General features: G+C 33.2%; 1 protein-coding gene and 1 pseudogene across 1 annotated transcript; both read left to right on the top strand.

Annotated features, from left to right (window-relative positions):
• The first annotated feature begins 44 nt into the window (after positions 1-44).
• On the top strand, positions 45-26,969 carry LOC143577944 (protein DETOXIFICATION 42-like; annotated as a pseudogene).
• Positions 4,348-7,979, top strand: LOC143577938 (protein DETOXIFICATION 42-like). The gene is made up of 13 exons (XM_077061648.1): positions 4,348-4,858; positions 4,950-5,071; positions 5,164-5,448; positions 5,533-5,726; positions 6,156-6,291; positions 6,376-6,472; positions 6,560-6,660; positions 6,749-6,912; positions 7,076-7,147; positions 7,277-7,393; positions 7,483-7,578; positions 7,664-7,785; positions 7,915-7,979. The coding sequence occupies exons 1-13, from the start codon at positions 4,782-4,784 to the stop codon at positions 7,955-7,957; spliced, it is 1,626 nt and encodes a 541-aa protein (XP_076917763.1). The 5' UTR covers positions 4,348-4,781; the 3' UTR covers positions 7,958-7,979.
• Positions 26,970-27,979: the final 1,010 nt, after the last annotated feature.

Raw genomic sequence — 27,979 nt, 5'->3', positions numbered from 1 at the left:
ACATTTAAGCTCCTAAATATGATATTATTTCTTACTTTTTAATTAAAGTGTGTTACATTAATTAGTGATAAAAAGTATAAAATCATACTATATATAGTGGAGGTGAACCTTGTAGGAATGCATTCCTGCTTAAAGTTATAAGCCATTAGAAAGTAAGAGTTTTGGGTGACTCAAAACCAAACATCATTTGCTTATCAAAAAGAGGAAGAAAGGTCTCATCTCAAGCCTCAACTTCTATAGGTAACATTCTCTTTCTTTCTTGATCATTTTCTTATTTGCAAAAAAAATAAAAATAAAAATAAATAAAATGACTTTTTACGCCTCTAATTTTCCGTATATGTTAACTTTGTTTTACTTGAATTTGATACTTACATTTGTATTCTTCAGTTAGATCCGTGCATTGATTTTTAACGGATTCATCTGATCATCTCTCTCTCACACGTGTAGAAGATTTTTCTTTAAATTTTGATCCATAAAATTTTGTGGTATCAACTTTCTTATGACCTTTCAATTTTTTGAGATTAACGGTTATGATTTTGTCACTATTTATAATCAAAGTTGAATAACGACTTCCACTGTTTACTAGCCGAATCAATGTTTTCATACATCGATGTGTTGTTAGCCTTTTCAACGAATTTCACATCAAATCTATTTTTCAAAACCCGAGTGTTAATGTTTTAAGAAAATTAAATGTGTATTCGTAAGTAGAAAATATGGATAATCTTAGGGTTAAGTAGATGTTTCCCACGAGGGTTAGGTCCGGCAAAGATGGTTATTCTTCTTGACCTGCAAAACAGACACCGTGAGCTCGTCACTGAGAAGGGGGGGGGGGGGTTCCTCCTTGTGACCACCCTCCGGCGTGAGAATCAGACTAGATTGCTCTGAATATAAGTGTATATAGAGAGAAATAGCTAAAGATAAGATTATATGAGATGCCGATACCGTTCCAAGGTGTTGGAGTATTTATAGCCGAATGTAGGTTTCCAAGCAGGTACGGCCAGCTGTATAATATTCCTTTTCCACCAACTATGGGCTATGTACGTGCCACGATGGGAGTTGGTGGGTAGGCAGCGGCTGATAGTGACATTTTGTACTAGAGCGTGCTCCTCCTCGTACTATTGTCGGTGAGCTGTCACCCTGTGATTGGTTCATGGGCTGCTTTGGTCAGATCTTGTCTATTTTGTCCATACCTTGGCAGGTATAGTACAAAAGATTTTCCAGAAGCGTACGGACTGGCTCTTTTGGGCGGGAATATTCCCGCCTTGCTCATTCCTTCAGGTGACATTGCTGAAGTTAAGAGTTAGTGCCTTATGCGTATAGCCTTACCGTTAGTGCGGGTAGCCTTCCTTCTTGGCTTGTACCCATAGCTGCGGGAACAGGCAGGGTACTGTACCAAGGGAGGCTTTCCTGCGGGAACAGCTGGCTTACTGCGTGTAAGGTCTTCATCTTTGAGCATGGTGGGTCCTGCGGGACCAGTTAGTCTTTGCACAGACGTACCTCTTCAAGGTGTGTCTTGCGGGTCCAACTGGGCTTTGCGGGGACCTACCTCTTCATTCATGAAGTTTGTTTTTTCAATTTTCTTTTTTTAAATGGTTAAAACTCATAAACACTCTAAATCTAATCATAAACCTACACCACTTGGTCATGACGGAACATGAACCGACAATCTCTTCAGATAGAGACACCTTACAATTTCCATTCGCGACACGCCTTCAATCTGCATATTCTTTCTTTCGATATAAAAAGTATGCAGTTAGCTTGTTGGAACCATGTGATATTCTCGGAAGCATACAAAGACATATTTTAATTTCTATAAAATAAAAAATTAGAAAAAAGGAAAGCAAAAACTGCGAGTTGTGAACGTAAGGAATGCCTTCTTTCAATAAAGCAAACACGTCATACACCATTACTAAGTAGAGAAATGAAAATGAATGTAAAAACAATAATATTTGTTTGGGCATGATAATGCCACCAAATCAGTCTAGTAAAGTATACGGAAAAGGTGTAAATTTTAATGGTCTTTTCCTAAATTTTGATAAGCGTTGGTTTCATGTTTCCAAATAATAATTAAGGCGGTTCATTAGGGGTGCAAACGAGCCGAGCCAAGCCTGAGCTCGACCAGGCTCGAGCTCGGCTCGTTTAACTTACATAGAGCTCGAGCTCGAGCTCGGCTCGTTTCGAGCTCTATTTCCAAAGCTCGAGCTCGGCTCGTGAGTAGATTTTCAAGCTCGAACTCGGCTCGGGCTCGGCTCATTTACCATTTATTAGTTATTTTTTAAATAATATAATTATTTTTATATATTATTTTCTATTATAATTTTCTGTATAAATAATATATATACATATATATATATATTAGTTATTTTTATTTATTTTTTATAACACTATATGTATATATATTAATTAGTAATTATTAAATATATATTTTAAAAAATTATATAAATGGCAGGCTCGTTTAGGCTCGCGAGCCGGCTCGAGCTCGATAGGTGAAGCTCGGGCTCGGGCTCGTTTATTAAACGAGCTTACTTTTAGGCTTGAGCTCGGGCTCAGGCTCGATTAAGATCGGCTCGTTCGAGCTTTTTAACGAGCCAATCCCGAGTAGCTCGCGAGCAGCTCGACTCATTTGCACCCCTACGGTTCATGCCCCCTGCACGGGCTTGGTAAATTGCCAAAAAAAATTAATTTTTATCGAAAGCTTATAAACTAAAAGTGTTACTAAACATACATTTTTCTTTCATTTTATCAAATGTGTATCATTAAAATTTTACATTAATACGATTCATACATTTTTATTTTATCTTTCCCCGCTATTTTATCTTTTATTATCATTATCGCTTTTCAAAAGCATTTTTTTCCTGTTTTTTCAAACAAAGGTTTTTTTTTTCTATATTTTATATGTTTATTATAAAATGTTTTTTTTTATATTTGAAAAACATTTTTTTTATTTTTATTTAAATCTATAAATTTTTTACTTTATCTACATAGTGTTTTTTAAAGATATTTTGTAGAGATAGTTTACATTAAAAATTGGATTGTTTTTAATAAATAAAACAATTAAATAGCACATGTATTGATCAAAGAATTTGGTTTTCTTCTAAGATAAACATTAATCTTATGCATCCGAATCTAACAAACAAAAAATTAATCGTTTTTATAAATATATAATATCATTATTCTTTAATTACATATAAACAATGGATTACTAGCTAGAGAAATGTTCATAAAATACTTTTAATTTTTTAAAGAAATCATTTTAACTTCTTTATAAATAAAAAAAAACATTTTTATTTAGTTTTAACAAGACATTTTTATTTTTTTAAAACTAAAGTGTTTTGAACCTTTTTTTTTTTTTCTAAAAGGGAAACCGTTTTAAAAAAACTTCAAATGATGAAATAAGACAAGCTGTGATTTGATTCTGTAAGCGGTGGCGTATATAATAAACCAAAACCTTTACATAATACTACTCCGTGTGAGAAGTAATTAAATGTCATATCATTTATACATTATCATAAATAACACAGTTTTAAACAAAATTCATAATTATACATTGGATCCAAATAAACACATCGTAATAATATACTCATCTACTTGGGATTTTATAAAAGATAATATTTTAAAGTTATAATAAAAAACATGTTAATGGTATATGTGACATAACATGATTTGAATGATTGAATTATAAAAGGAAAAAAAGAGTTTTCAAAAATTTTATTAAATTTATTACTGTTTGGCATCATATTGTTTTTCTCAAATACTTATTTTGTTTAATTTATGGGCAATATATAAATATAATGTAAACAGAAAACCATGAGAATTGTATAAAAAATTTGTGAATATTGTTTTATCTGTAATACGAAATTGTTGTTGCATTCCCCGTTATCTATCAGAAGTACGTAAATATACCTATACCTATATCCGAACTACATATAAATATCAATTAGAACTAGGTATAAATAGCTATACCGATCTTATCGTTTCTTTTATTTAAAGGTAGTTTGATTACTAAATATATGAAAAGAGCTAACTGTATGTTATCAAAAGTAATAATAATTACATTATCTTCCAAAATGAAACTTTTGTAAACAAATTATGTAAAACCACAAATCCATTTATTTTTTAAAGTGTAGAATTTTGTTGTCTTCACGTTTCCACTTTTTATCTATCGATTATGGCCAATAATTTAGCCACTTTCGTCTTTGATTTCTCTTTAATAATGCATTATAAGAAAGAGAGAGGAAAGAAGAGTAGGATATGGACCAAATTAGAACCAAATACCAAAACGGCTGAGTTTTCTTACGCTAGATAATAATCAGTTTTTTATATAATTTTCATAGATTTATATTGTGTCCACTAAAAATTTATATTGTTTAGTATATAAATAAACTACATGCCCAAAACCTTCCCATGTACAAGAGGCGCACTCTAAGCACATTGTGCGTGTGTCTTGCGTGTGTAAAGTGAGCAATGAAGGACCCAAGATTTATTTTTTCAATGAGGGTCTGCTTTTTAGAGTGTTCAAAAATTTCCAATGGGGTCCGCTTCCTGTTCCAGTGAAGTGAGCCTTTTGTACATCATGCGCGTCACTGTGTCTGAAGCAAACAAGCTTGCGTCTAAGGTCGCCTTGTGCGTCTCAGGCGTGACTTTTAATATGCACCCAGCTTAGTGTCATAATTTCAACAAGATGTCAATATGGTTACTTATATAGTGGGAGTTTTATGCTGCTGTTACAACTCTTAAATTGCGGTTACTTTGTTATCAACTAGTGTACTCGTTTTGCAGCTATGGCGGAAGATGGTGTTGTGGTTTCGACGCAGGGAAAGTGGAACCTTCCAATGCTTGTATTCTTCAAAAATATTAGGTACTTCTTTGACATGATGAATAATACTATAATTGTTATTATGATTGTTACCTTTATTACAGTTGTTATTGTCATATGAAATGTTTTGTAGGCTGGTCCTGAAAATGGACTCACTTGGAAAAGAAATACTTTTAATTGCTGTACCTGCAGCCATGGCATTAGCTGCTGATCCCATTGCTTCTTTAATCGACACCGCATTTATTGGTCATTTAGGTAAGTGTCAAAAATCTTTATAATTTAATAATATCTGTATAGGAGTTTTTACTGGATACATTTGTTTGTTTTTTTAAACAATTTTTGTATAGGCCCAGTGGAAATTGCTGCTGTAGGAGTATCTATCGCGATTTTCAATCAAGTTTCAAAAGTAGCAATATTCCCGCTTGTTAGTATCACAACTTCATTTGTTGCCGAAGAAGAAACTCTAGAAAGAATGAATATGGAAGAAATTAAAGTGCAGAACAACACAGAAAAGAGTAATGTCAACAAAGGGGACACGAAAGAATCGACAAAAGATGATGTCAAGTTTGAAAATTTGGAAAGCGGTTCGACAGTGAAGGACGAGAAAGAAAAGGAATTGGCATTGGAAGATGGTAAGTCGATTTACATTCGTGTTATATATTAAATGAAAAACTTGTATTAATAATATTTTCGGGATCGTTGGTCTTGTTATTCAGGTTTCAAAGCTAGTCCATGCAAGCAGACAATTGTTAAGGATATTATATCAACTACGCCGAGTCTCAAAAAACAAAAGAGAAAAATCCCTTCAGCATCAACTGCATTAGTGTTTGGTGCAATTCTTGGTGTACTTGAAACAATGCTGCTTGTACTTCTAGCAAAACCATTATTGAGTATAATGGGTGTGAAATCGGTAAGCGTCTGCATTCTACCAAATAGTAACCAAGTTTCCCAAGTGTATCATTAAAGTCACTCAAAGTGTATTTGTTTCTCTAAACCCACTCAACTTTTTAGGTGTCTTAAATTTGGTTTTTTTCTATAAATGTTCAAATCCTTTAATATTAAGTGAGATAAATGAAACATATAAATCTTGGTTACCAGTTAATAAGGATTATTTTTCTTTTCAATAAATCTGAAATAGGAGGTTACACTGAAGAAATTTATTTTACTATATAATAACCAAGTTTTATAACTGTTAAAAATGTAAGTTAGCTCGACTAGTCGAGCAACTTCAGAAGAACAGAAAAACTCAAGTGATTTTAGTGAACCACTTAAAAAACTTAGTCACTATTGTACAAAAGTTACCACTTATTAATTAATCTGCATATTATTTATGATACAGGGCTCTCCAATGCTTTTACCAGCACACAAATATTTGTCATTGCGCGCGCTCGGGGCTCCAGCGGTTCTTCTCTCTTTGGCAACGCAAGGTGTCTTTCGCGGCTTTAAAGATACTAAAACTCCTTTATATGCCACTGGTATGTTCACTTATATCATTTCTTCATTATTTATGCTAACTTTTTATGCATAATATTCCAATATATTTTTGTTTCCCATTTCAGTGGCTGGAGATTTAACAAATATAATTTTGGATCCAATTCTTATCTTTGCCTGCAAACTGGGAGTCAGCGGAGCAGCCATCGCACATGTTCTATCCCAGTAATTACTCATCAGATTTTGCATTATATTTGGTTTTATTCATTCAACTGTAAAAACTAAAAAACACATCTGTTTAATATTCTGCAGGTACTTAATAGCATTAATTTTGTTAGCCAAGCTGATTCAACAAGTTGACCTACTGCCTCCGAGTGTTAAGGCTCTGCAGTTCGGTCGATTTCTTGAAAATGGTATATTTATTTATCTTTGGTTTCTTGAAATACACAGCTTTTTATAATCCTAGTGAATGTATAATAAATTCTGGTGATATCTCCACAGGTTTCTTGTTGTTGTTTAAGGTAATAGCAGCAACTGTTTGTGTGACATTGGCTGCATCATTGGCTACAAGGCTGGGTGCAACACCTATGGCTGCATTTCAAATATGCTTGCAGGTGTGGCTGACATCATCACTTCTTGCTGATGGGCTGGCAGTTGCTGGACAGGTAAATGTTGTTTGTTTTGTGTGATAGCAGAGTATTGGTGGGACCCGTGAGTTTTCCATGATCGGTTTTGTTGATTACAACAAAAGTGTTTAAAATATTGGAAGCCTATATATTGTTCTTAGAACGAGTGTTGATCGATATTTGTGTTTATAAAATTTTGTAGGCGATAATTGCATCAGCTTTTGCGGAAAAGAATTATGAGAAGGCTACAGCTGCGGCAGCTCGTGTACTTCAGGTATGAATGATTATCACATTTTATCTGCAATTAATGGTGTAACAAGAAATAAACTTCAAATAATACAGGTTAATAATATCTTTTCTTGATCACATGAAAATGTTTTTTGATAAATGTTGCAATTTGCAGATGAGCTTTGTAATGGGCCTCGGGCTTGCTCTACTTGTTGGACTCGGGTTGCATTTCGGTTCTGGAGTGTTTACAAAAGATATAAATGTTCAACACATAATAACCATTGGCATCCCGGTATTTATCACTCTTTTTTATCAATCAGTTTTAATTGTTTTTAAAATTATGTTTATGTTTATATATCACTTCTATTTTCCTACAATCAGTTTGTTGCTGGAACACAACCAATCAATTCAATAGCATTCGTATTCGATGGAGTTAACTTTGGAGCATCCGATTTTGCTTATTCTGCATACTCCATGGTAAGAAATACCGCTAAACATAATATTATTTTTCCTGCATGAAGTTTATATCAACTTTTGTTTTATGTGACTTTCTTCTTGTTAGATCCTCTTGGCGATAGGGAGCATCGGGTCATTACTTGTTCTGTACAAAGCCGGTGGATTTGTTGGATTATGGGTCGCTTTATCGATTTTCATGGGCTTACGCGCAATCGCAGGCATATGGAGGTATGCAAACTAATATTAATTTTCTTAATATCACTGGATGAAAAAAGCCCAAGATTGATTTCTTTCATCAAGATATACATTTTAAAATTATTATTATTATTATTGATTAATTAATATTTTGGTTTGCAGGATGGGAACTGGAACAGGTCCATGGTCTTTTCTTAGGAAGTAAAAGATGTTGGTTGCTTATAGGATGTTTGTGTAGTGTGTATACCTCATCTGTTTGTTGGTCATAAAAGAGTTTTCACCTTTTGCTTATGTTTGTTGAATTGTGTCAGTTCCTTGTTGCTAGTTTTTACTTCTTTATTTTCATTGCATTACTAGCCTTTTCATATATAAGCTTGATGAATGATGACACTCATTTATCTATACCATTACTCTATATTATATTTAGGGGTGTGTGTTCATGAATAAATAAACGAATAAAGTATTTCATAATTAATATCTTCGTCATGTTTGAGCTTGGGCTTGAAATAACATTAACAAATCAATCTCGAGCTTAGGTAAACTCAGGTTCGACTCAACTTGTTTACACCCATAAATATAATAAAGAAAGAATATATTATTTCCATTATCACAGCCGTGATCATAGTTTCCCTTATTATAACCTATCATATTCATCACCTATCTTCATGCCTTGATTTGCATCACCTTAATTCCATAATAGAGGAAACATATTTTGTGTTTCATTGTGACTTTCTGATGCAGCGTACTAATGGTAAACGAAAGCTAATCACGTTGATTTTTGGAATACCCGTGAAGATCCTTCCACAAACCCCCAAATTCAACCCCAAAAAGCAAGAATTTGAAAAACCAAGTTGTTTTTATTCAAATCTAATCAATGATCAGTCACAAGGTTTATCAACATATTAATAAAACATCCAAAATGGGTTTGGGCCAACAAAAATAACCAAATACCAAACAACAGCCCAAAAGAAAACCCAAAAACTAAACAAAAAAAAACATAAAAGTGGCCCAAAAATCTATTTAGAAGGCTTATTTTGGAAAAATAAACGGGATAACCCGCCTATGGCAGGTTACCACAACGTGGTCCATGTTCCAACGGTCTTTTTGACTGGTAGCGCGCTTGAAACGGAGGCCCGTAGCCCAAGTTATGCCCATTTTCGTGCAGTACCTCTGGAAGTGCGATCTTGGGCCTCAAGAAATATCATAGCCCGATCTTCTACACTTCGGCCCACATCTAGGGATGAGCATTTTGTTCCAAATACCCATACTCGTACTCGTACCGATTTAGCTTATTCGGTAAGAGTATTGGTACTCATTTTTGTTGAATTTTGGTACATGTACAATCAGGTACATGTACATGTACATGTAAAAGTACATTTGATATTTTGTACTTGTTTGGAGTATATGAAGGTTTAATTGGGATTCTTCATATTTAATATATAAAATAAATTCTACAATCATGTTATTATTAAACAAGTACCAAACGTTTCTTCAAAGTTAAATAATAGAACAGCCAAGACTCGAAGCAACAAACAAATCACTTAAATTCGACGACCGAATTACGGTTATTTAATACTATATTATCATTAAATCGACGACCAATTTGGTACCTGTACTAATTTGGTACCCGTCACGTAGCTGTGAAAGTACCGATACCCGGACTTGTAACAACTCGGTTTTTCCCATACTTTATACCCGACCCGCTTTTTATGTTCGGGTTATTTTAACAAATAAAATTATCACGTCTATCGAGTATTTATTATTTTATTAATAATTTGTTTATTATATTTATTTAACGTAATAAACAACTTTGACATGTCTTACAACTTTAATCTTAAACTATATTTTTAACCTCATTTGTAACCATCCTTATAATGCAGAGGCTAAATTGCAAAATCTGAAAAAAATATAATCATATTAATATATTATTAACCCAGATCTTTAACCCCCCTTTCCAAACTCGTATCCGTTTTCGAACCCGAATACCCGTTTAATGTCTTGCACCCTAATCTTCGTCCTAATTAGGGAATTGATTATTTCGGATCGTTTATATTATTAAAACGAACACACCGACGTTTGTAATATGGAAAACACGATCATCAATTATACGAATTAACTTATTATCAAAACCCGTCTTCATCATCTTAGGGAGATACCATCTAGGGTTTATATTTTTACAATTAAACATACATACACTCTCCTAGTCATCTCTCGAACCATAACCCTAACACAGATTCCATTATATCAGTCCCTAATGAGCCTCACGTAATCGTTTTTACGCCGACAGTTCTTTGGTATCGTGAAACATCAATTCGTCTGTCATTAAGGTAATTAATACATGTGTTGTGGTCGTTTATAATCATTAATCATAAGCCCCAAATCAATTACATCGATCAGTAATCGGATTGGTCAATTTGATAATCTAGGGTTCTTGTTTGAATTTGGGTTTTCTGCTTTAAGTATTTGATTAACAGTTTCTGGATGTTAACCAACAAGCACACCAGCGCAGGTGGCTGCTATGTGTATCGATTGTTCATATGAACCGGTTATTTTCCCGGGTTCGAAACCCGGCAGAGGGGTTTTTATTTTTGCTTTTCTTTTTTTTTGTTTAAAGGATTAGTTAACTATTTATAATTAATATTAATTATTAAATAAATATTAGTTTATTAAGACCGACATCATTAAGTTATGTTTTTGTTAAAATCTCGTTAAAGGCTCGTTTACGTGTGTGTGTGTATATATATGCATTATAAGTATATTTTAATAATATTAAACCTTATTCTTTGTATTTAAAATCCGACACCATTAATGGTGTTTTCTCGTCGTCAAACGTCTTTATAAATTTGTTTTTATTATATATATATATATCATTATTTAAAATTGTAACAATCGTATTTTAAACGTATCAATTATATTTATATAATTAGATTCTCGTTAAATGGTTCAAGATATATAATGCATGATAAATATATATATTTTAACGGTTGTCTAAAAACTAATTAATATATTCCAAGTTATAATTATATATATACTCATTTATAATCGTATTATATTTAATTAAATATTATTTAAATAATCATATAACTATTTAACTCATATTATTTACTTAAGTTAATAATAATGTTTCCGCAATATCTATCATAATAGAAATCGAACGTCTAATCAATAACCATTCTAATTACAACGTAACATCAAAATCCTAAATCTATTTTTGTAACTCACAATATTAAATTATGTTAAATAATTTATAATTAATTTATATTATCCAATTTATTAGGAATCCTTGTCTGTGTATCCCGAAGGGGTTCATCATTCTCACATCATCATTTGTATTTCGTTCATCCGATCAGGTGAGTATCTCACTCCCCCTTTTAACTCATTTTTAACCGTTTTGGGGACATATGAGTTCTATTTATTTTATTACTATATATTACTCAACTTGCAACTGTTGTCACTTGTGTTTAACAATTTATACCTTACTTGTTATGTGTTTATATGCTTTATGTGAATCGCATTCGGAGAGGTCCAACATAATCTCATTATAGTATGATCATACGACCGTCGTAGTGGACGGAGTCCGACGCATTGACAATGGTTTCACCGACACCTCATTTTTTTTGGTAACCAATGCCCATTCGCATGACAGCGGTTTAGCCCTTTCTTTATGGTTTGATTGATTTGTTTATATGTTATGGTTAAATTGCTTATCTCACTTGACACAGTTTGCTATCTTATCTATTATTATATAAAATCATAAAAATCTGGTGTTTTACTCACTCAACCTTGTGTTGACAAAACTATTTTATTTTCAACGCATATGCAGGTCATCGTATGATGTAATTGAAGTTAGAAGATCGTTAAGGACTTATGCTAGAAGAAATTCAATAAGACAATTAATTTTATGAGTTTAATTTGTGTTTGTTTTGAGATATTGTAATGAATAATTGTTTTTATTTGAATTTATTAAATAGATATTGAAACTTATATTGTTGCATGATAGTAACCTTGTGAGCTGTGACAATCAGTTCACGCCCCGACATTTCCGCCTTAGGTTGGGGTGTGAAAGGACTAATTCGGGTTGTTTATTACTCGTATTGGTACCGGTTTCAAAATTGTCGAAGATTTAGAAATAAAAAAGCAAAGTCGTACAAAAATGAAAATTATGATGGTATCAGAGAAATCTTAATGATTATGTTTTAAATTTGAGTTCAATTGTTAAAGAGTTTTATTGCTTCTTGATGATGAGCCGGTTATTTTGATGATGCAAAACTAAAACCTGAGCGGGTGAAAGCAATGCATATCAAATTAACTCAATAAATATAAATAATACGTGGACATTGACTGAGTTACCATGTCATGCAAAGGAGATTAATGTTAAATGAAACACAGATGGCTCATTTAATAAACACAAAGCAAGACTCGTTGCGAAGGGTTATGTTCAACAACCTAGAATCGATTGTGACGACGTATTCGCACCGGTAGCTTGAATTGAACCAGTTCATTTGTTATTATCTCTCAGAGCGAATGAAGGTTGTGAATTGCATCACCTTGTTATTTGTAAAAAACTAGAAAAGAGGGTGGGGTGAATAGTTTTTCTTTTCTTTTAATCCAATTTTAATGAGCTAATGACTTTGTTAAACTCTTTTCACAACTTATAACAATATGTATAAATAAGTAAAGAGTTACGGGATAGAGATAACACAACCATATTTATAGAGGTTCGAGTGAACGTTAACTAGTTCACTTTGCGTCCTCTCCAAAATCTTCGATCAAGAGTGTTCTTCACTAGTCGCCTCCCTAAATTGTTAGGGATCACCAATACAAAAGTCTCACTTTCAAAGGAAGCGATCACCTTCTTCATCAAGTACTTAGTTTTACAATTTCTTCAAATCTCACTATGTCAAGATAGTGAGTTTTCACCTAAAAATCAATTAACTCTATATCAAGATAGAGTTCCCAACTCAATACAAAACAACATTATGTCAAGATAGTGTGTTTCTCTCTCAAATCATCAGTTAATGATAATTCCTCTAGTGTTGACCCCTCAAAGTGCAAGTAAGATGGTTGGATGATAGCTTAGAAAAGCTCTTACTTTTGCTCTACACTTTTAATCTCTTCTCTAGATAATTGAAGTTTAATTGGACTTAGATAATGGTCGAGATTAACCATGAAGTATGTGTGTAAATATTGTAGAGCAAAGGTGAAGACTAAGTTAGAATTAGTCTTCTACTTATAGCTAAGTATGTGCGAGACATGGCTAATGGACTGGTGACCCGACCATCGCTTCCGGTGACCGTGGACGCCCAGTCCACTTCACAATGGACTTGCCAATATGAACGTTGTGTGTGGTAATTGTCTTCAGTTTTGGATTTTTTTAGGTTGACCAACACATGTGAGAATCCATCTCTTTCACTTCCCACTTCTCCATGCAGTGAATATCAAGTTTTGCACCAATTTGGTTAAACATGCTTTCGTGACTTAACCAAAGCTTCATGCTTTGCCATCCATGGACTTGACTTCTTCATTTGATGATGGTTGTGTCTTTTAGGCAAGATTTGAATAAAAGACATACTCAAAGAGGAAAAACCTTTTGAATATTATTTATATTTCAAATATTATATATTTAAACAATTTGTGTTTAAATATATTTTTAAAATTTTCCTAAGTTTTAAAAAAACTAACAACCTAACTTTGACTAAGTTGTTAATTTATCTTCAATGGATTAATCTTGTGATTTTTGCATCTTCATATTAGTGTAAAGATATTGATTTAATCATTGGTAGACATGAACTTGATAATTTGATCTTGAGTGTACGTAGTCTTGATTAAGTCTTGTGTTTTCTTAATTGTGACTAGTGATGATCAATCAAGTTTTAAGGGACATGTGATTGACATATAGTTATCAATGATGAACTAAAACTATTTTATGTCACATTGTCTTAATTAAGTCATTATCAGAACATTAAAGGTTGATTAAAGTTAAAACCATTGTTTTCCCAACAATATCAAATATGTGTCCATACATGGCGAATTAAAGGAAGAAGTATTTGTTACTCAACCGCTTTGTTTTGTTAGGGTGAAGGCACAAAGTATACAAATTATCTAAAGCGTTGTGTTGCTTAAAGGAATCTTCGAATGCGTGGAATACAACGTTGAACGGTATTTTGTTATATGAAATTTCACCGGTGTACGCAAGAACAAGTAGTATATCAAAGGAAAAATGGAATAGACCTTTACTAGTTTGTGTGTACGTTGACGACTTAATCGTGATGGGTTTCAATTTAAATTTAAATAAGGGAGTTTAAGTGCGATACGACTTTTAACTTTAAGATTTCGATCTAGGGAAGCTTACTTATTATCTTGGAATTGAAGTGTTACAGAGTAAAGACAGGATACAAATTAAGCAAGAAGGATATGCAAAGAAAATATTAACAGAAGCAGGAATGGTGAATTGCAAATTTTGCTCAGATTCCATTATATCTGAATAAAAAAGTTTCTAAATTTAAATATAAAGAAAATTTTAATATTAAGAGATACCGTAAGATTGCCGAGTGTCTATGATACCTTTTACAAAATTCTCTCTAGTTTGCGTATTCGCTTGAAGTCGTAAGTTTAGGTATTTCTTATACACGTGGGGAGTGCATTTTCCTTGGTTATAGTGATAGTAGTCATAAAACTCACCAAAACAATGGGAGTAGCACTACGAGGCACATATTTTATCTTGGGTTTTCACCAATCAATTGGAGTTCTCAGAAACAGAATGCGGTTGCATTCTCATCGGTTGCATTGTGAGGTCAGTGTAAAGTGCAACTGATTCCTAACATTATGAAGTGACAATCTGGAGTGTTGGTCACACTAGCAATTTTCTAAGTTTAAAATAAATGATCACTTAACAAGTTGCAAACAGTCTAATTAAAAGATAAATCATACACGGGGGTTCAAGCATGCAACTGATAGCAATCTCATGTCATGTCATTGAACAACTTAATTATTAACAAATGAATTTGGTAAACTGACTAAACAAATCTTAGGTATCAACACATGTAAACACACGACACTGGTAACCAAATGTTCATTGCCAGTGTAACTCATTTAAGGACAAACGTATGTTTTATCACACTCAAACTAATCTGTAACACCCTATGAGACACGTATCACAACAATTGGCAGACTAATCGTTCTAATTGAAATAAACCTCAACAAACTGAATGGTCAACAATACCAAACATCAATACTCATAGATCATTAATCAATAATTACAAATAGTTTAGTTCTAAAACATGAGAAATACTGAAAGGATACATACTCTACATCCCGGAAATGATTTGAGGAGACTAACCGCTCATCTCCATCAATAGATCTTCAATTATGATGATAAACTCCATTTGGAATGATCTCTCGGTGATTGGAAGGTTTGGAAATCGTCTTTTGTCTCTTGGAAACTGCCAGAGAACGTGATAGATGAATAGGTCTCGTCAAATGGAAGTTATAAGCTAAACCCTTATTTTTTCCTTCTTTAATGTTGATCGCGTATCATACTGGTGTTAATATAGGCCCATCGCGTACGTGATGGACCAGAAGTCAATGTTTTTCTAAAATCGGACGTGATGGACCCTTCCCACCCCCGTCGCGTAGCACGACGGTACTCTTCAGCAGGAATTTTTTCATCTTGTATCGTATTGCGTGCCGATCATTCTGGGCCTTCATCTTGTGCTCGTACATGTCCAAATTAACTGCGTTAATCACATGTGACATGTAACACAATAAACATCGTACAATAAATGCTAAAATTGTGCAATTAACGCAATAATATATGAACATACTACCCGACATTACTAGCCTTTTTCATGTACAAGATGAATGATGACACTCCTTTGTTTACTTTTAAGTGAAGTAGATAGGACCTGACTACGGACCTCTTTGAATTCAAGACTACCTTAACTTTAGGTGCTACAATTTCGTTAATATATTTGGGTTTTTGTCAACGAATTTTGTAACATCATGTAAATATCGTATCAATAATACCAAGTTTCCAAAGTCAAAGGACCAAAAATGTCAAAATCCAAACCTTAGGGTTAAAAATGAAAATTCTGGTTTTCTTGACCCATCGCGATACGCGATGGATTAGAAGGGAAATCCATCGCGTATCGCGATGGATTGTCTAACAACGAGACGTGTGGCCACACGTGGCACACCGTTCGCCACGTGTCCACACGTGGCACACCGTCTGCCACGTGGCAGACCTACATGGTGACTGGTCTAGCCTACGTCGCGATACGCGATGGGCTAACCAGAAGGGTCATCACGTATCGCGACGGGTCCCTGACTTTGCCTATAAATAGTAAGCTACGGGTTCATGCTTCTCACACCTCAAATCTCACACACATATCTCTCCTAACATCTCTCTAAGTCCTAAGATACACACCCTCGATTACCTCGAAGTTCGTGCCCTCGATCCCTCGATTTCCGTGCTCGTTTCCTCGATAATCGTGCCACAATATCCAACGACGATCCAACGAAGAAGGTGTTACCATCCCCGACGTCATGACGACTAGTCTCGTAAAACGTGCCAACGAGTGGTTTAGTGTTGGTGTACATCGTTTTGCATGCCAAGGAAAGAGTGTCGAAATAAGAGTTTGATCAAGAAGATAAAGAAGGTAAAACGGCGTTGAAATGTTGCTCAAGTGTGTAGGGTTCATAAGCCAACAAAGGTAGGCATAATGCCCGAATGAAATAATAATAGAATATAAAAAAAGGCTTAAAACCCTAAGTTGAGTTATACTCGATACCTCGATAAAATAAAAAGAAAATATAACAAAGAAAGGAAAAGAAAGAAAATATGAATAAAACATATATACATATATATGTGATTATAATTCTTTGTTATAAATTATTATTTAAGTAATAAATAACTATTATTAAATAATAAAGGAAATATAGATGCACGTTTCTTATAGAAGAAGAAATGTAAGAACATAAGATTAACAATAGGTTGTCTTATAAAAGAAATAAAGAAAGATATTTTTAAACTAAAGATAAAAAGAAAGAAAATACTTTTTAACAACGATTTTAAAGTAAAAGAATAAATAATCGAGGTGACGATTATAAAGACTAAAAGTCTTAAGCCGGATTGTATATTCGACTAACAAAAGGTTATACCCGTACTATAGGTGCAAGATAGCAACGGAAAAGACCCTCGGACGGTGTTTGAAACCGATCCAAATCAAAAAGGTGAATACGCCTCAAACTTTATAAATTTGTTTTAAAACGAGTCAATGTGTTAAATGAAAAGGTTTACATGAGACTAATTTTCTCTAAAACGTTATAAACAAGAGTATAGGCCTAGCCCTCAGGCTGTAGTATACGTTTTTCTGGATCCTTACATATGTGGCAAAATGCGGTGGGCACATCGCGCCACACTTGGTTACAGTGACGCTCACATGCGGGGAGTAATGACCATGCGTATACATACGGGTACTTAACTAAGTCGAACGCTACGGTGTTTGCTGAGGTATTTAGTGTAGAGACTCGAGTTTATAATTGTGTTGTTTTAACTTGATCATTCCTAAGCCAAGATGGGCCGAGACTTACGTGGTTTCGAGGGGTGATTAAGTAAAAGAAAATAGTTTCGAGGGCTGACGTATTTTCTAACATTTTGCATGTAACCAAGATTAGGGCTTGAAGAACGAAGTGCTCAAGATATCCGATGGCTCGGACCTTTTTGTTAAACTTAAATATTAATGAATGGTGGTTTTGTAAATTAAAACAAGTAATCTTGAACGGAAATTTTTGTTCCGTCTTTTGTATAATGTAAATATTATCTTTTAAATCCACATGTTTTTAAAATACTTCCGCTTTAACACGTAACTCTGATTTATTTACAAAGGTGGTACCAACTATTGTGTCACACTCTTAGGCCCTAGAATGGGATGTGACAAAATTTTAGATGATTTTTGTTTGATTCTTGAGGATTTGGTTATGTTAATTGAAATTGCTAATTCTTGGTTTTATGATTAATTTTTTACCAAGGAGATTACATTACCGACTTCATGACGCGTACCTCTTCGCTCCAGGTGACATGATCACCCTGTAGTTTCACTTATATTTTACACTACCATGAGTGAAGCCATGATGCAAAATTTGACCATTATTTTTTACACAAACATTTTGATGACTAAATTACTTACACTGAGGCTTACTTGAATTGGGGGTTATCTGGGGGAGAATATGTGACCCACTGTTTATGATTTTTAGTACTAGGTTTCAACAGTTTGGCATAAACCATGGGTTGCAAATTTGTTCTTTATTGTAAGTTGTTAATTATTAGTATTTTAATTGATATGTTGTAAATTTAGACCCACCTGAGACTAATGTCATTCAGGCACTCCTAACCATAATAATATAATATTATGTTTAGTTGTTGTATCTTTCTAGAAATCTTCTTAATCGTGTTTTGTTTTAACTTTTTTATAAGCGAGTCATTTCATGCTTAAACTATGCAAATCGTTAATTAGTGGGATATATCATTACTCATAAACTAATTTTATTTCTTAAGTGATTAAGAGGCCCGTCTAGATGGTTATGAAACTCTGAGCAAATAATTATTGAATCAACAGTGGTACAGTGGCAAAAGACTACCTTGAATGATGAATAATTATTAAAGGAAAATACAAACATCATAGAAAATCCAAATTGCACATAAATCCTTCAAATCCATAGAAATATACCAAAATTCAAATAGAAATTAATACTTTAAATACAATTTTAATCGACTTGCTATTTGGTCACGTGAAGTCATCATATATTAAATGCCTTGTGATTTTCATATCAGACTGGTGCCATATAAATTTAATGAATCCAAAAATAATACTGTAAGAAGCATGTAGCTGCATTTGTCTTGCAAATTGCTCATTTGTGATTCCAACTTTATTGATTAATGTATTTTTATGCAATCAATGCCCCTCATGCCTTTCTAAAATTTAAATAATACTTCCATCAATGGAGTGTAGTGTTTTTGTCTTTTTACTAATAGATACGACACAATTGATACAATTTCTTATTTTTTAATGGTATATTCAATTTTGATAATCCAACTGTTTTGTAGTTGTCTGATAATAATCCATTAAAATTTTTTTTATCACCAGTCTTTGCTTTCGCCATATTTTCTCACTGGACCCTGTTTAATAAAAGTTAACCTCGCTAAGTTTTTTTTGAATTTCAAATTTCGGAAATCTTGATTGGAAAGATGATACAAGTCGATTAACAACTTATCTCGAAACGGTGCTCCAAACGGCTTATTTATTTTTTTTAATTTAAAGTTTAAACACTTGAACTGAAGCATCGTCTCATCATTGGTGCACAAATTCAAGATAAGTTATACATCAATTGACTACGATCATCCTTTCGATTAAAAGCCCTAAAACATCAGTTTGAAATTTGGAAAATAATATTAACGATGTTAAGTTTCTTTTAATTAGGGTCCATTGAGAAAAAAGCGCAAAATAGTGGCAATAATTTTTTTAGGTGAGAATAAAGGGATGAAAATGGGCCGGGTTTGGAACGGGTTTAGGTATTACCAAACCCATACCCGTTTATTAAAGCTCATCCCAAACCCGTCGGGTATTGCTCGGGTATTTACCCGTCGGGTTTCGGGCATCCCATTAGTTTATAAAACATACCCATCAGGTATACCCAGCTCAAAACCCGTCGATTTTTTATTGGATTTTGATAACAATATTCACAGATTAGTGGGCAGACTCGGGGTTTAATGTGTACGATGGGTTAAAATTAGAACAAAGTTAATTTTTGAAGTTGAATGTTGAAAGTAAAAGGTCAGTGCATGCTTATGCTTTTATGGGATTAGCCGATGGGTGAAGTTACTGTACAATAACTTCTTAACGTACGATAGGTACGCGAGACGCTCAAAGGCAAAAAAACGCTCAAAGGCAAAAAATTCCAAAATGCTCAGCCAAAAAACCAAAACGCTCAGCAAACGCTCAAAAACGGTTTTCGTGAAAAAAAAACTACAAAATTGATCGATTAACGATCCAAAACTGTTTTTGGGGTAAACCAATGATTAATTGGATGTGTATTGGCTATTCCGAGATATTGGGATTTGATTTCATGGATTGATTTCGTGAATATAGGGTATTCGCGTACCTATTGTACGTTAAGGTATTATTATATTTTATCTTTTCTCATTATCCGATAAACTTTAGAGTGTAACAATTGTCAATGAATAGAACACTTTAAAAGTATACTAGCATATATATATATATATAGGGTTGAGATCTAGAGAGAACTCCTTTTAAAGAGTGAACTAGAGAACTAATATAGAATTATTTTTTAACTATTTTAAAAAAATATTTTGTGATTTATTTTTTCTTTCCTCCTAATAAGATGATATTGTTCCTAAAAAAACGTCGATGTAATGCGTATGTGCATTAATGTGTATTGTATATATAAAATAGTGTTTTATTGAATATAATACAACACAAATACATTATCCAATACACACCATTGAATATATGCAAATACGACACTAATAATTGTATGCAAAACACATTATTGCATATATGTAATACAACACTAATGCAAATATGCACTATATCGATTTTTTTTTAATTTTTGTATATAATATAACACTATTGCAAATATACTATACAAACAACTATATATATGCTATTCAACACTATTTCAAATATCAAAATGCACACTATTGCACATATGCATTATAAAAAAAGTCGATGTATTGCATATATGCATTACAAAGTTAATTTTTTTTATTTTTATATCTTTTTTGTGGTGAAGAATAACAACATATAAGAAGGATGAAAGAAAAAAAAAATTTAATTTTTTTTAATTAAATTAAAAATACTTAATTATTAGTTCTCTAGTTCTCTTCATAAAATGGAGTTCTCTCATGATACTCTCCCTATATATATATATATACACACACACACCTATATAGGGGATGGATCTTGCGAGAAGTGATACTACAGCGAGAAGTGAAGTTGTAACTCCATTAATCTCTAATTTCACTCTCTTTCTTATGATGTTACCTACATGTATGTAGGTTGGTTGTATTTATGTCTTAGCTACACATATTCAAACCTACATACACACATATACATGCGTACCTACACACATTCAAACCTACCTACACACATACAAACGTACCGAGTCACATTCAAACCTATGTACCTACACACATACAAGCATACATACACATATACAAACATACATACCTACACACGTACATAGGCACCTACACAATAAGAAAGTGAGTGAAATTAGGGATTAATGGAGTTATACATTAACTTCTCGCTGTAAAAAAACTTCTGAAATAATCCAATACCTATATATATATATATATATATATATATATATATAGTTTGAGGTTATAATAAAAAGTAAAGTGTGTCTAGGAAGTGTAGGAAGAGATATGGAGCATTGGATCTGATGATCCAATGGTTGTGTTCGTTGTTGTATTTTTTCTAGGTGTGTTCTATTTTAGTACTTGTTTTATAACACTGCATGGACAATATCGTCTAGTGTGTTATATTAAATTTGGAAATAAACAATCAAATTAATTAGGCACATGTGAGAAAGAAAACATTTCCATAACCCACCACAAACCATCCAAAACCATGACCACATCTTTCTTTGGGTTCTTGCTTTATTTGAATTAAAATTAATTCTATTCATTTTGATAATTATGGATTAATTTTGGATAGAATGATAAGAGACAGTAGATGCATATAATTGGATGTTGGTGTGTTTCTGCTCCATTTATATATGTGGTTCATATGACTAGTGTGTTTAAATTTCCCTAATACTGTTTATATATGTAGTTAGTGTGTGTTATATTTGATGCTTTCGTTTGGTTTTTGGTTATGATGATTTATCGGTTGTTTCTATTAGATTAGTAATTGGTGTGTTTTTGAAAGTCATGTAGTTAATGTATAACAAGATTGGTGTGTTTATGTTAATAATGAATATGTATTTAATGTGTTTGACCGATTATGAGCAAAGACATATGAAATATAATTAAATTAATAATTCAATTCCATAATTAAAATGATATGTTTGTTTACAATGTTGCCCTTATGTGATATATTAGATCTAATAGTTAAAATCACTTCTTATATTTTTTTAGAAAAAAAGATACTTCTTATTTTAACATTGTTCTCTCTCTCTCTCTCTATATATATATATATATATATATGACGGGGTTAAAATAAGAAGTGAAGTGTGTCTAAGAAGTGTAAGAAGTAATCTGATGCGTTAGATATGTTGATCTGATGGTGGATATGAAAAGTGTGTTTATTGTGCGATGTGTTTTATTAGATCTAATGTTGAAAACACACTTTCTACACTTTTTATGAAAAATCTACTTTTTATTATAACTTTGCTCTCTCTCTCTCTCTCTCTCTATATATATATATATATATAATTAAATAAAATTATATCGGGTTACTATGATATGTAATCGGGTAAACGCGCCTATGTAATCGGGTAATTGGGTCGGGTAATCGGGTATATTACAAATCACAAACCCGTGAAAAATTTCAAAAGTAATCCCAAACCCGTCTCATAGTCCCAAACCCTAACGGGACGGGTATTGCCCGTCCAAAATGTTTCGGGTTTTCCCATCAAGTTTGAGTTTCATAGCCATCCCTAGGTGATTATTATCGACCAACCATATAAAGATGGAATAATTCAAATTCAATTTGCCTTCTTTAATTAAAGTATGTTATACTTATTAGTGATAAATGTACAAAATTAACACTATATATATAGTGGAGGTGAACCTTGTAGGAATGCATTCCTCCTTAAAGTGAGAGTTTTTGGTTACTCAAAACCGAAGACCATTTGCTTAAAAGAGGAAGAAAGTCCTAAAGTCTCAACTTCCATAGGTAGTATTCGCTTTCTTTCTTGCTCATTTTCTAATTTATCAAAAAATAAACGACTTTTTATATGTCACTGATATTCCATATAAGGTTTTGATTTTGTTGCTTTTTTATTATCATAGTTGAATAACGACTTCCATTGTTTACAAGTTGAAAATCAATGTTTTGATGCACTAATGAGTTAGCCTTTTCAAAGAATTCTACATCAAATCTATTTTTCACGACACGAGTATTATTGTTTAAAGAAAATAGAGTGTGTATCCTAAGTAGAAAATTTTTTTATAAGGATTCTTTATAGAACGCGTTAAAACTCACAGCCACTCTAATTCCACACCACTTGTTCAAGACGGAACAAGAACCCACGATCTCTTCAGAAGGAGACACCTTACAATGTCCAATCACGACACGCCTTCACTCTGCATAATCTAAACCGTGTTTGTTGCTTTCTCCCAATACCTATCAGAAGAAGTACGTATAAATACCTACACCTATATCCGAAATAAGTATAAATATCTATCAGAACTACGTATATATAGGTATACCGCGCGATCTTACAGTTTCTTTTATTTAAAAGTAGTTTGATTACTATATACGTAAAAGAGTTAAATGTAACTAACAAAAGTGATAATTATATTATCCATCTTCCTAAATAAACTTTTGTAAACAAACAATGTATAACCACAAAATCCATTTACTTTCGTTAGTCTAGAAACCTGATGTCTTTTATAAGTGTAAACAAATAATTTCGCAAGTTTCGTCTTTGATTCCTCCTTTCGACCAAATCCTAAAGCGCACAAGTTTTCTTACGTGCTACGCAAAATATTTATGTAATCAATTTTTGTTTTATAATTTTCTTGCATTTTTAGTGTGTTCCCTGAAAATTTATAATGTTTGGTATATAAATAAACTACATGCCCAAAACCTTCCCATGAAGAGGCGCACGCTAAGCACATTTTACATGTGCCACGCGTGTGTCGTGTGAGAATTTTGGCCAACATGCGCCTTACTGTATCTGAAGCAAACAAGCTTGCGCCTAAGGTCACCTTGCGTCTAGGGCGAGTTTTTTAATAAGCACCCAGATTAGTATCATAGTATCAACAGGATATCAACTTGGTTCCTAAACTAGGGAAGGTTTATACTACAGTTATAACTCTTTGAATTGCGGTTACTTTGTCATCAACTAGCTAGTGTACTCGTTTTGCAGATATGGCGGAAGATGGTGTTGTGGTTCCGGCACAGGGAAAGTGGAAGCTTCCAATGTTTGTTTTCTTCAAAGATCTTAGGTAATTCTTTGACATGATGAATAATAATAAATATTATTATTATTAACTTTACTAAAGTTATTATTGTCGTATGAAATGTTTTGTAGGCTTGTCCTGACAACGGACTCACTTGGAAAAGAAATACTTTTAATTGCTGTGCCTGCAGCCATGGCATTAGCTGCTGATCCCATTGCTTCTTTAATCGACACCGCATTTATTGGTCATATAGGTATGATTTCTGTATAGGATTCTTTTACTGGGTACGTTTGTTTATTGAAACGATTTTTGTATAGGCCCGGTGGAAATTGCTGCTGTAGGAGCAGCTATCGCGATTTTCAATCAAGTTTCAAAAGTAGCAATATTCCTGCTTGTTAGTATCACAACTTCATTTGTTGCTGAGGAAGAAACTATAGAAAGAATGAATATGGAAGAAATTAAAGTGCATAACAACACAGAAAAGAGTAATGTCAACAAAGGGGACACGAAAGAATCGACAAAAGATGATGTCAAGCTTGAAAATTTGGAAAGCGGTTTGACAGTGAAGGACGAGAAAGATAAGGATTTGGCATTGGAAGATGGTAAGTCGATTTACATTCGTGTTTTATATTAAATGAAAAACTTGTATTAATAATATTTTCGGGATCGTTGGTCTTGTTATTCAGGTTTCAAAGCTAGTCCATGCAAGCAGACAATTGTTAAGGATATTATATCAACTACGCCGAATCTCAAAAAACAAAAGAGAAACATCCCTTCAGCATCAACTGCGTTGGTGTTTGGTGCAATTCTTGGCATACTTGAAACACTACTGCTTGTACTTATGGCAAAACCATTTTTAAGTTTAATGGGTGTGAAATCGGTAAGCGTCTACATTCTAGTAACGAATTTATGTGGAAACTTTACCAAATAGTAACCAAGTTTCCCAAGTGTTGCACAAAAGTCGCTCAAAGTGTATTTGTTTCTCTAAACTCACTCAACTTTCATTAGGTGTCTCAGTCTTATCAATAAAAAATTATAAACGTTTAAATCTATTAATATTCAGTGTTACGGTGAGGAAGTTTATTTTACTATATAATAGCCAAGTTTTATAATTGTTAGATATAAGTTAAGTCGAGTGACTTCAGAAGAACATAAAAACTAGAGTAATTTTGTGAGACATTTAAAAAAACTTCTTAACTTTTGTATAAAGGTACCACTTATTAAATAATCTACAACTTATTTATGAGACAGGGCTCTCCAATGCTTTTACCTGCACACAAATATTTGACATTGCGCGCGCTCGGGGCTCCTGCAGTTCTTCTCTCTTTGGCAATGCAAGGTGTTTTTCGCGGTTTTAAAGATACTAAAACTCCTTTATACGCCACTGGTATGTTCATTTATATCATTTCCTCATTACTTAATAAATAATAATAATGCGAATATTTTATGCATGATATTCCATATATTTTTGTTTCCTATTTCAGTGGCTGGAGATTTAACAAATATAATTTTGGATCCAATTCTTATCTTCGCCTGCAAACTGGGAGTCAGCGTGCAGCCATCGCACATGTTCTATCCCAGTAATTATTCATAAGATTTTGCATTATATTTGGTTTTATTCATTCAGCTGTAAAAACTAAAAACTCATCTGTTTATTATTCTGCAGGTACTTAATAGCATTAATTTTGTTAGTCAAACTGATTCAACAAGTTGACCTACTACCTCCAAGTGTCAAAGCTTTGCAGTTCGGCCGGTTTCTTGAAAACGGTATAGATATTTTTGGTTTCTTGAAATACACTGCATTTTATAATCCTAGTGAATATATAATAAAGTCAATCCAACTTATTGTTTTCCGCAGGTTTCTTGTTGTTGTTTAAGGTAGTAGCAGTAACTGTTTGTGTGACATTGGCTGCATCATTGGCTACAAGGCTGGGTGCAACAACTATGGCTGCATTCCAAATATGCTTGCAAGTGTGGCTGACATCATCACTTCTTTCTGATGGGTTGGCAGTTGCTGGACAGGTAAATGTTGTTTGTTTCGTGTGATAGTAGGATATTGGTGGGACCTGTGAGTTTTCCCTAACGGTTTTGTGGATCCATATTTGTGTTTATGAAAATTGTGTTCTTAGAACGAGTGTTGATCGATATTTGTGTTTATAAAATTTTATAGGCGATAATTGCATCGGCTTTTGCTGAAAAGAACTATGAGAAGGCTGCAGCTGCGGCAGCTCGAGTACTTCAGGTATGAATGATTATCACATGTTATCTGCCATAAATGGTGTAACATGAAATACAATTCAAATAATACAGATTAATATTATCTTTACTTGATCACATGGAAATATTCTTAAAATGTTGTAATTTGCAGATGAGCTTTCTAATGGGACTCGGGATGGCTCTGCTTGTTGGGCTTGGGTTACAGTTTGGTTCTGGAGTGTTTACAAAAGATATAAATGTTAAACACATAATAACCATTGGTGTCCCGGTATATATATATCCATCTTTCTTGACAATCAATTTTTATCATTTTTAGTTTTATGTTTATGTCTTTATATCACTTCTATTTTTCCTATAATCAGTTTGTTGCTGGAACACAACCAATCAATTCAATAGCATTCGTATTCGATGGAGTTAACTTTGGGGCATCCGATTTTGCTTATTCTGCATACTCCATGGTAAGAAATAGCGCTAAACGTAATAATAGTTTTTGTCTGCATTAAATTTGTATTAACTTTTTTTTATGTGACTTTCTTGTTAGATCCTCGTGTCGATAGGAAGCATCGGGTCAATACTTGTTTTGTACAAAGCCGGTGGATTTGTAGGATTATGGGTTGCTTTATCGATTTTCATGGGCTTACGCACAATCGCAGGCATATGGAGGTATGCAAACTAATATTAGCATTTTCTTAATATTTGCATGAAGAAAAAAAAACCATGATTGATTTCTTGCATCAAGATATACATTTTACAAAATTATGTATTATTTTATTATTATTTATTGATTACGTAATACTTTGTTTGCAGGATGGGAACGGGTACAGGTCCATGGTCATTTCTTAGGAAGTAAAAGATCTTGGTTGTTTACACAACATCATAGGATGTTTGTGTAGTGTGTGCACCTCCTATGTTTGCTGGTCATATAGGAGATTTCTTATGTTTGTTTCAGACACTTGTCGCTAGTTTTTACTTCTTTATTTTCGTTGCATTACTAGCCTTTTCATGTATAAGTTTGATGAATGATGGCACTTGTTTGTCTACACTATTACTCTATATTATATACAGGGGTGTAAATGTGCCGAGTTGTTCCTGAATAAATAAATTAATACAGTTATTAATAAATAATATGTGTTGGCATGAGCTTGGGCTTGAAACGTTATTAACAAGTCAAGCTCGAGGATAGACAAGGTTAGGTTCGGATAAACTCATTTACATCCATGTTTATATCCTGCTCTCATTATTTTAATTTTTATTTTTGTTTCCAAAATACAAGTTTGAATAGAAAAACTAGGATTCTCATTTCTCAGTGGCAGAATTTTGAACGATTTATAAATTAGATAAAACTTTTTTTTTATGTTAGAGATTGAGATTCGAGACTCTGATAAAATTATAAATAGCAAGTTACAAATGGTTGAAATGGCATAATAAAGAAATAGCTTGATCGAATTGATTCAACTGGGCTAGCCTGATGAGAACCAATAGCTTAGTGCAAAGAAACAAACTCACCAACAATGAAATCTCGTGTAACTGTCTAATCCTATCCTTAATTTATCGACGTCCAGGCCAAGGGACTTTATAATGGTTGCTAGTAAGTCGTGTAATTCAAAAGGGTGGGTGCACATCATTTACTTGCCATAACTAGTTAAGGTGACAAGGCACGCACACTAGTTAATCTCATTTTTGACCGGTCCTCCAACACCTATTATTATATGAGCGAAAGAAATTTGGAGGGCGGTCTCTCTTTGGTGACATTGGGATTTAACTGGTTTTGATAGTATTGAGCAACTGTTGGAGGTGGTGAAAGATCCGTGTGATAGATAATTGGGTAGGGGTTTTCTGGGTTCGATCATCCATTTGGTT

Source organism: Bidens hawaiensis, unplaced genomic scaffold, assembly GCF_021521415.1.
Source record: "Bidens hawaiensis isolate Kalapana, Puna unplaced genomic scaffold, B.hawaiensis_p1.1 tig00028978_1, whole genome shotgun sequence".
Taxonomy (NCBI): Eukaryota; Viridiplantae; Streptophyta; class Magnoliopsida; order Asterales; family Asteraceae; genus Bidens; species Bidens hawaiensis.
This window is presented reverse-complemented; position numbering and strand designations above follow the sequence as displayed.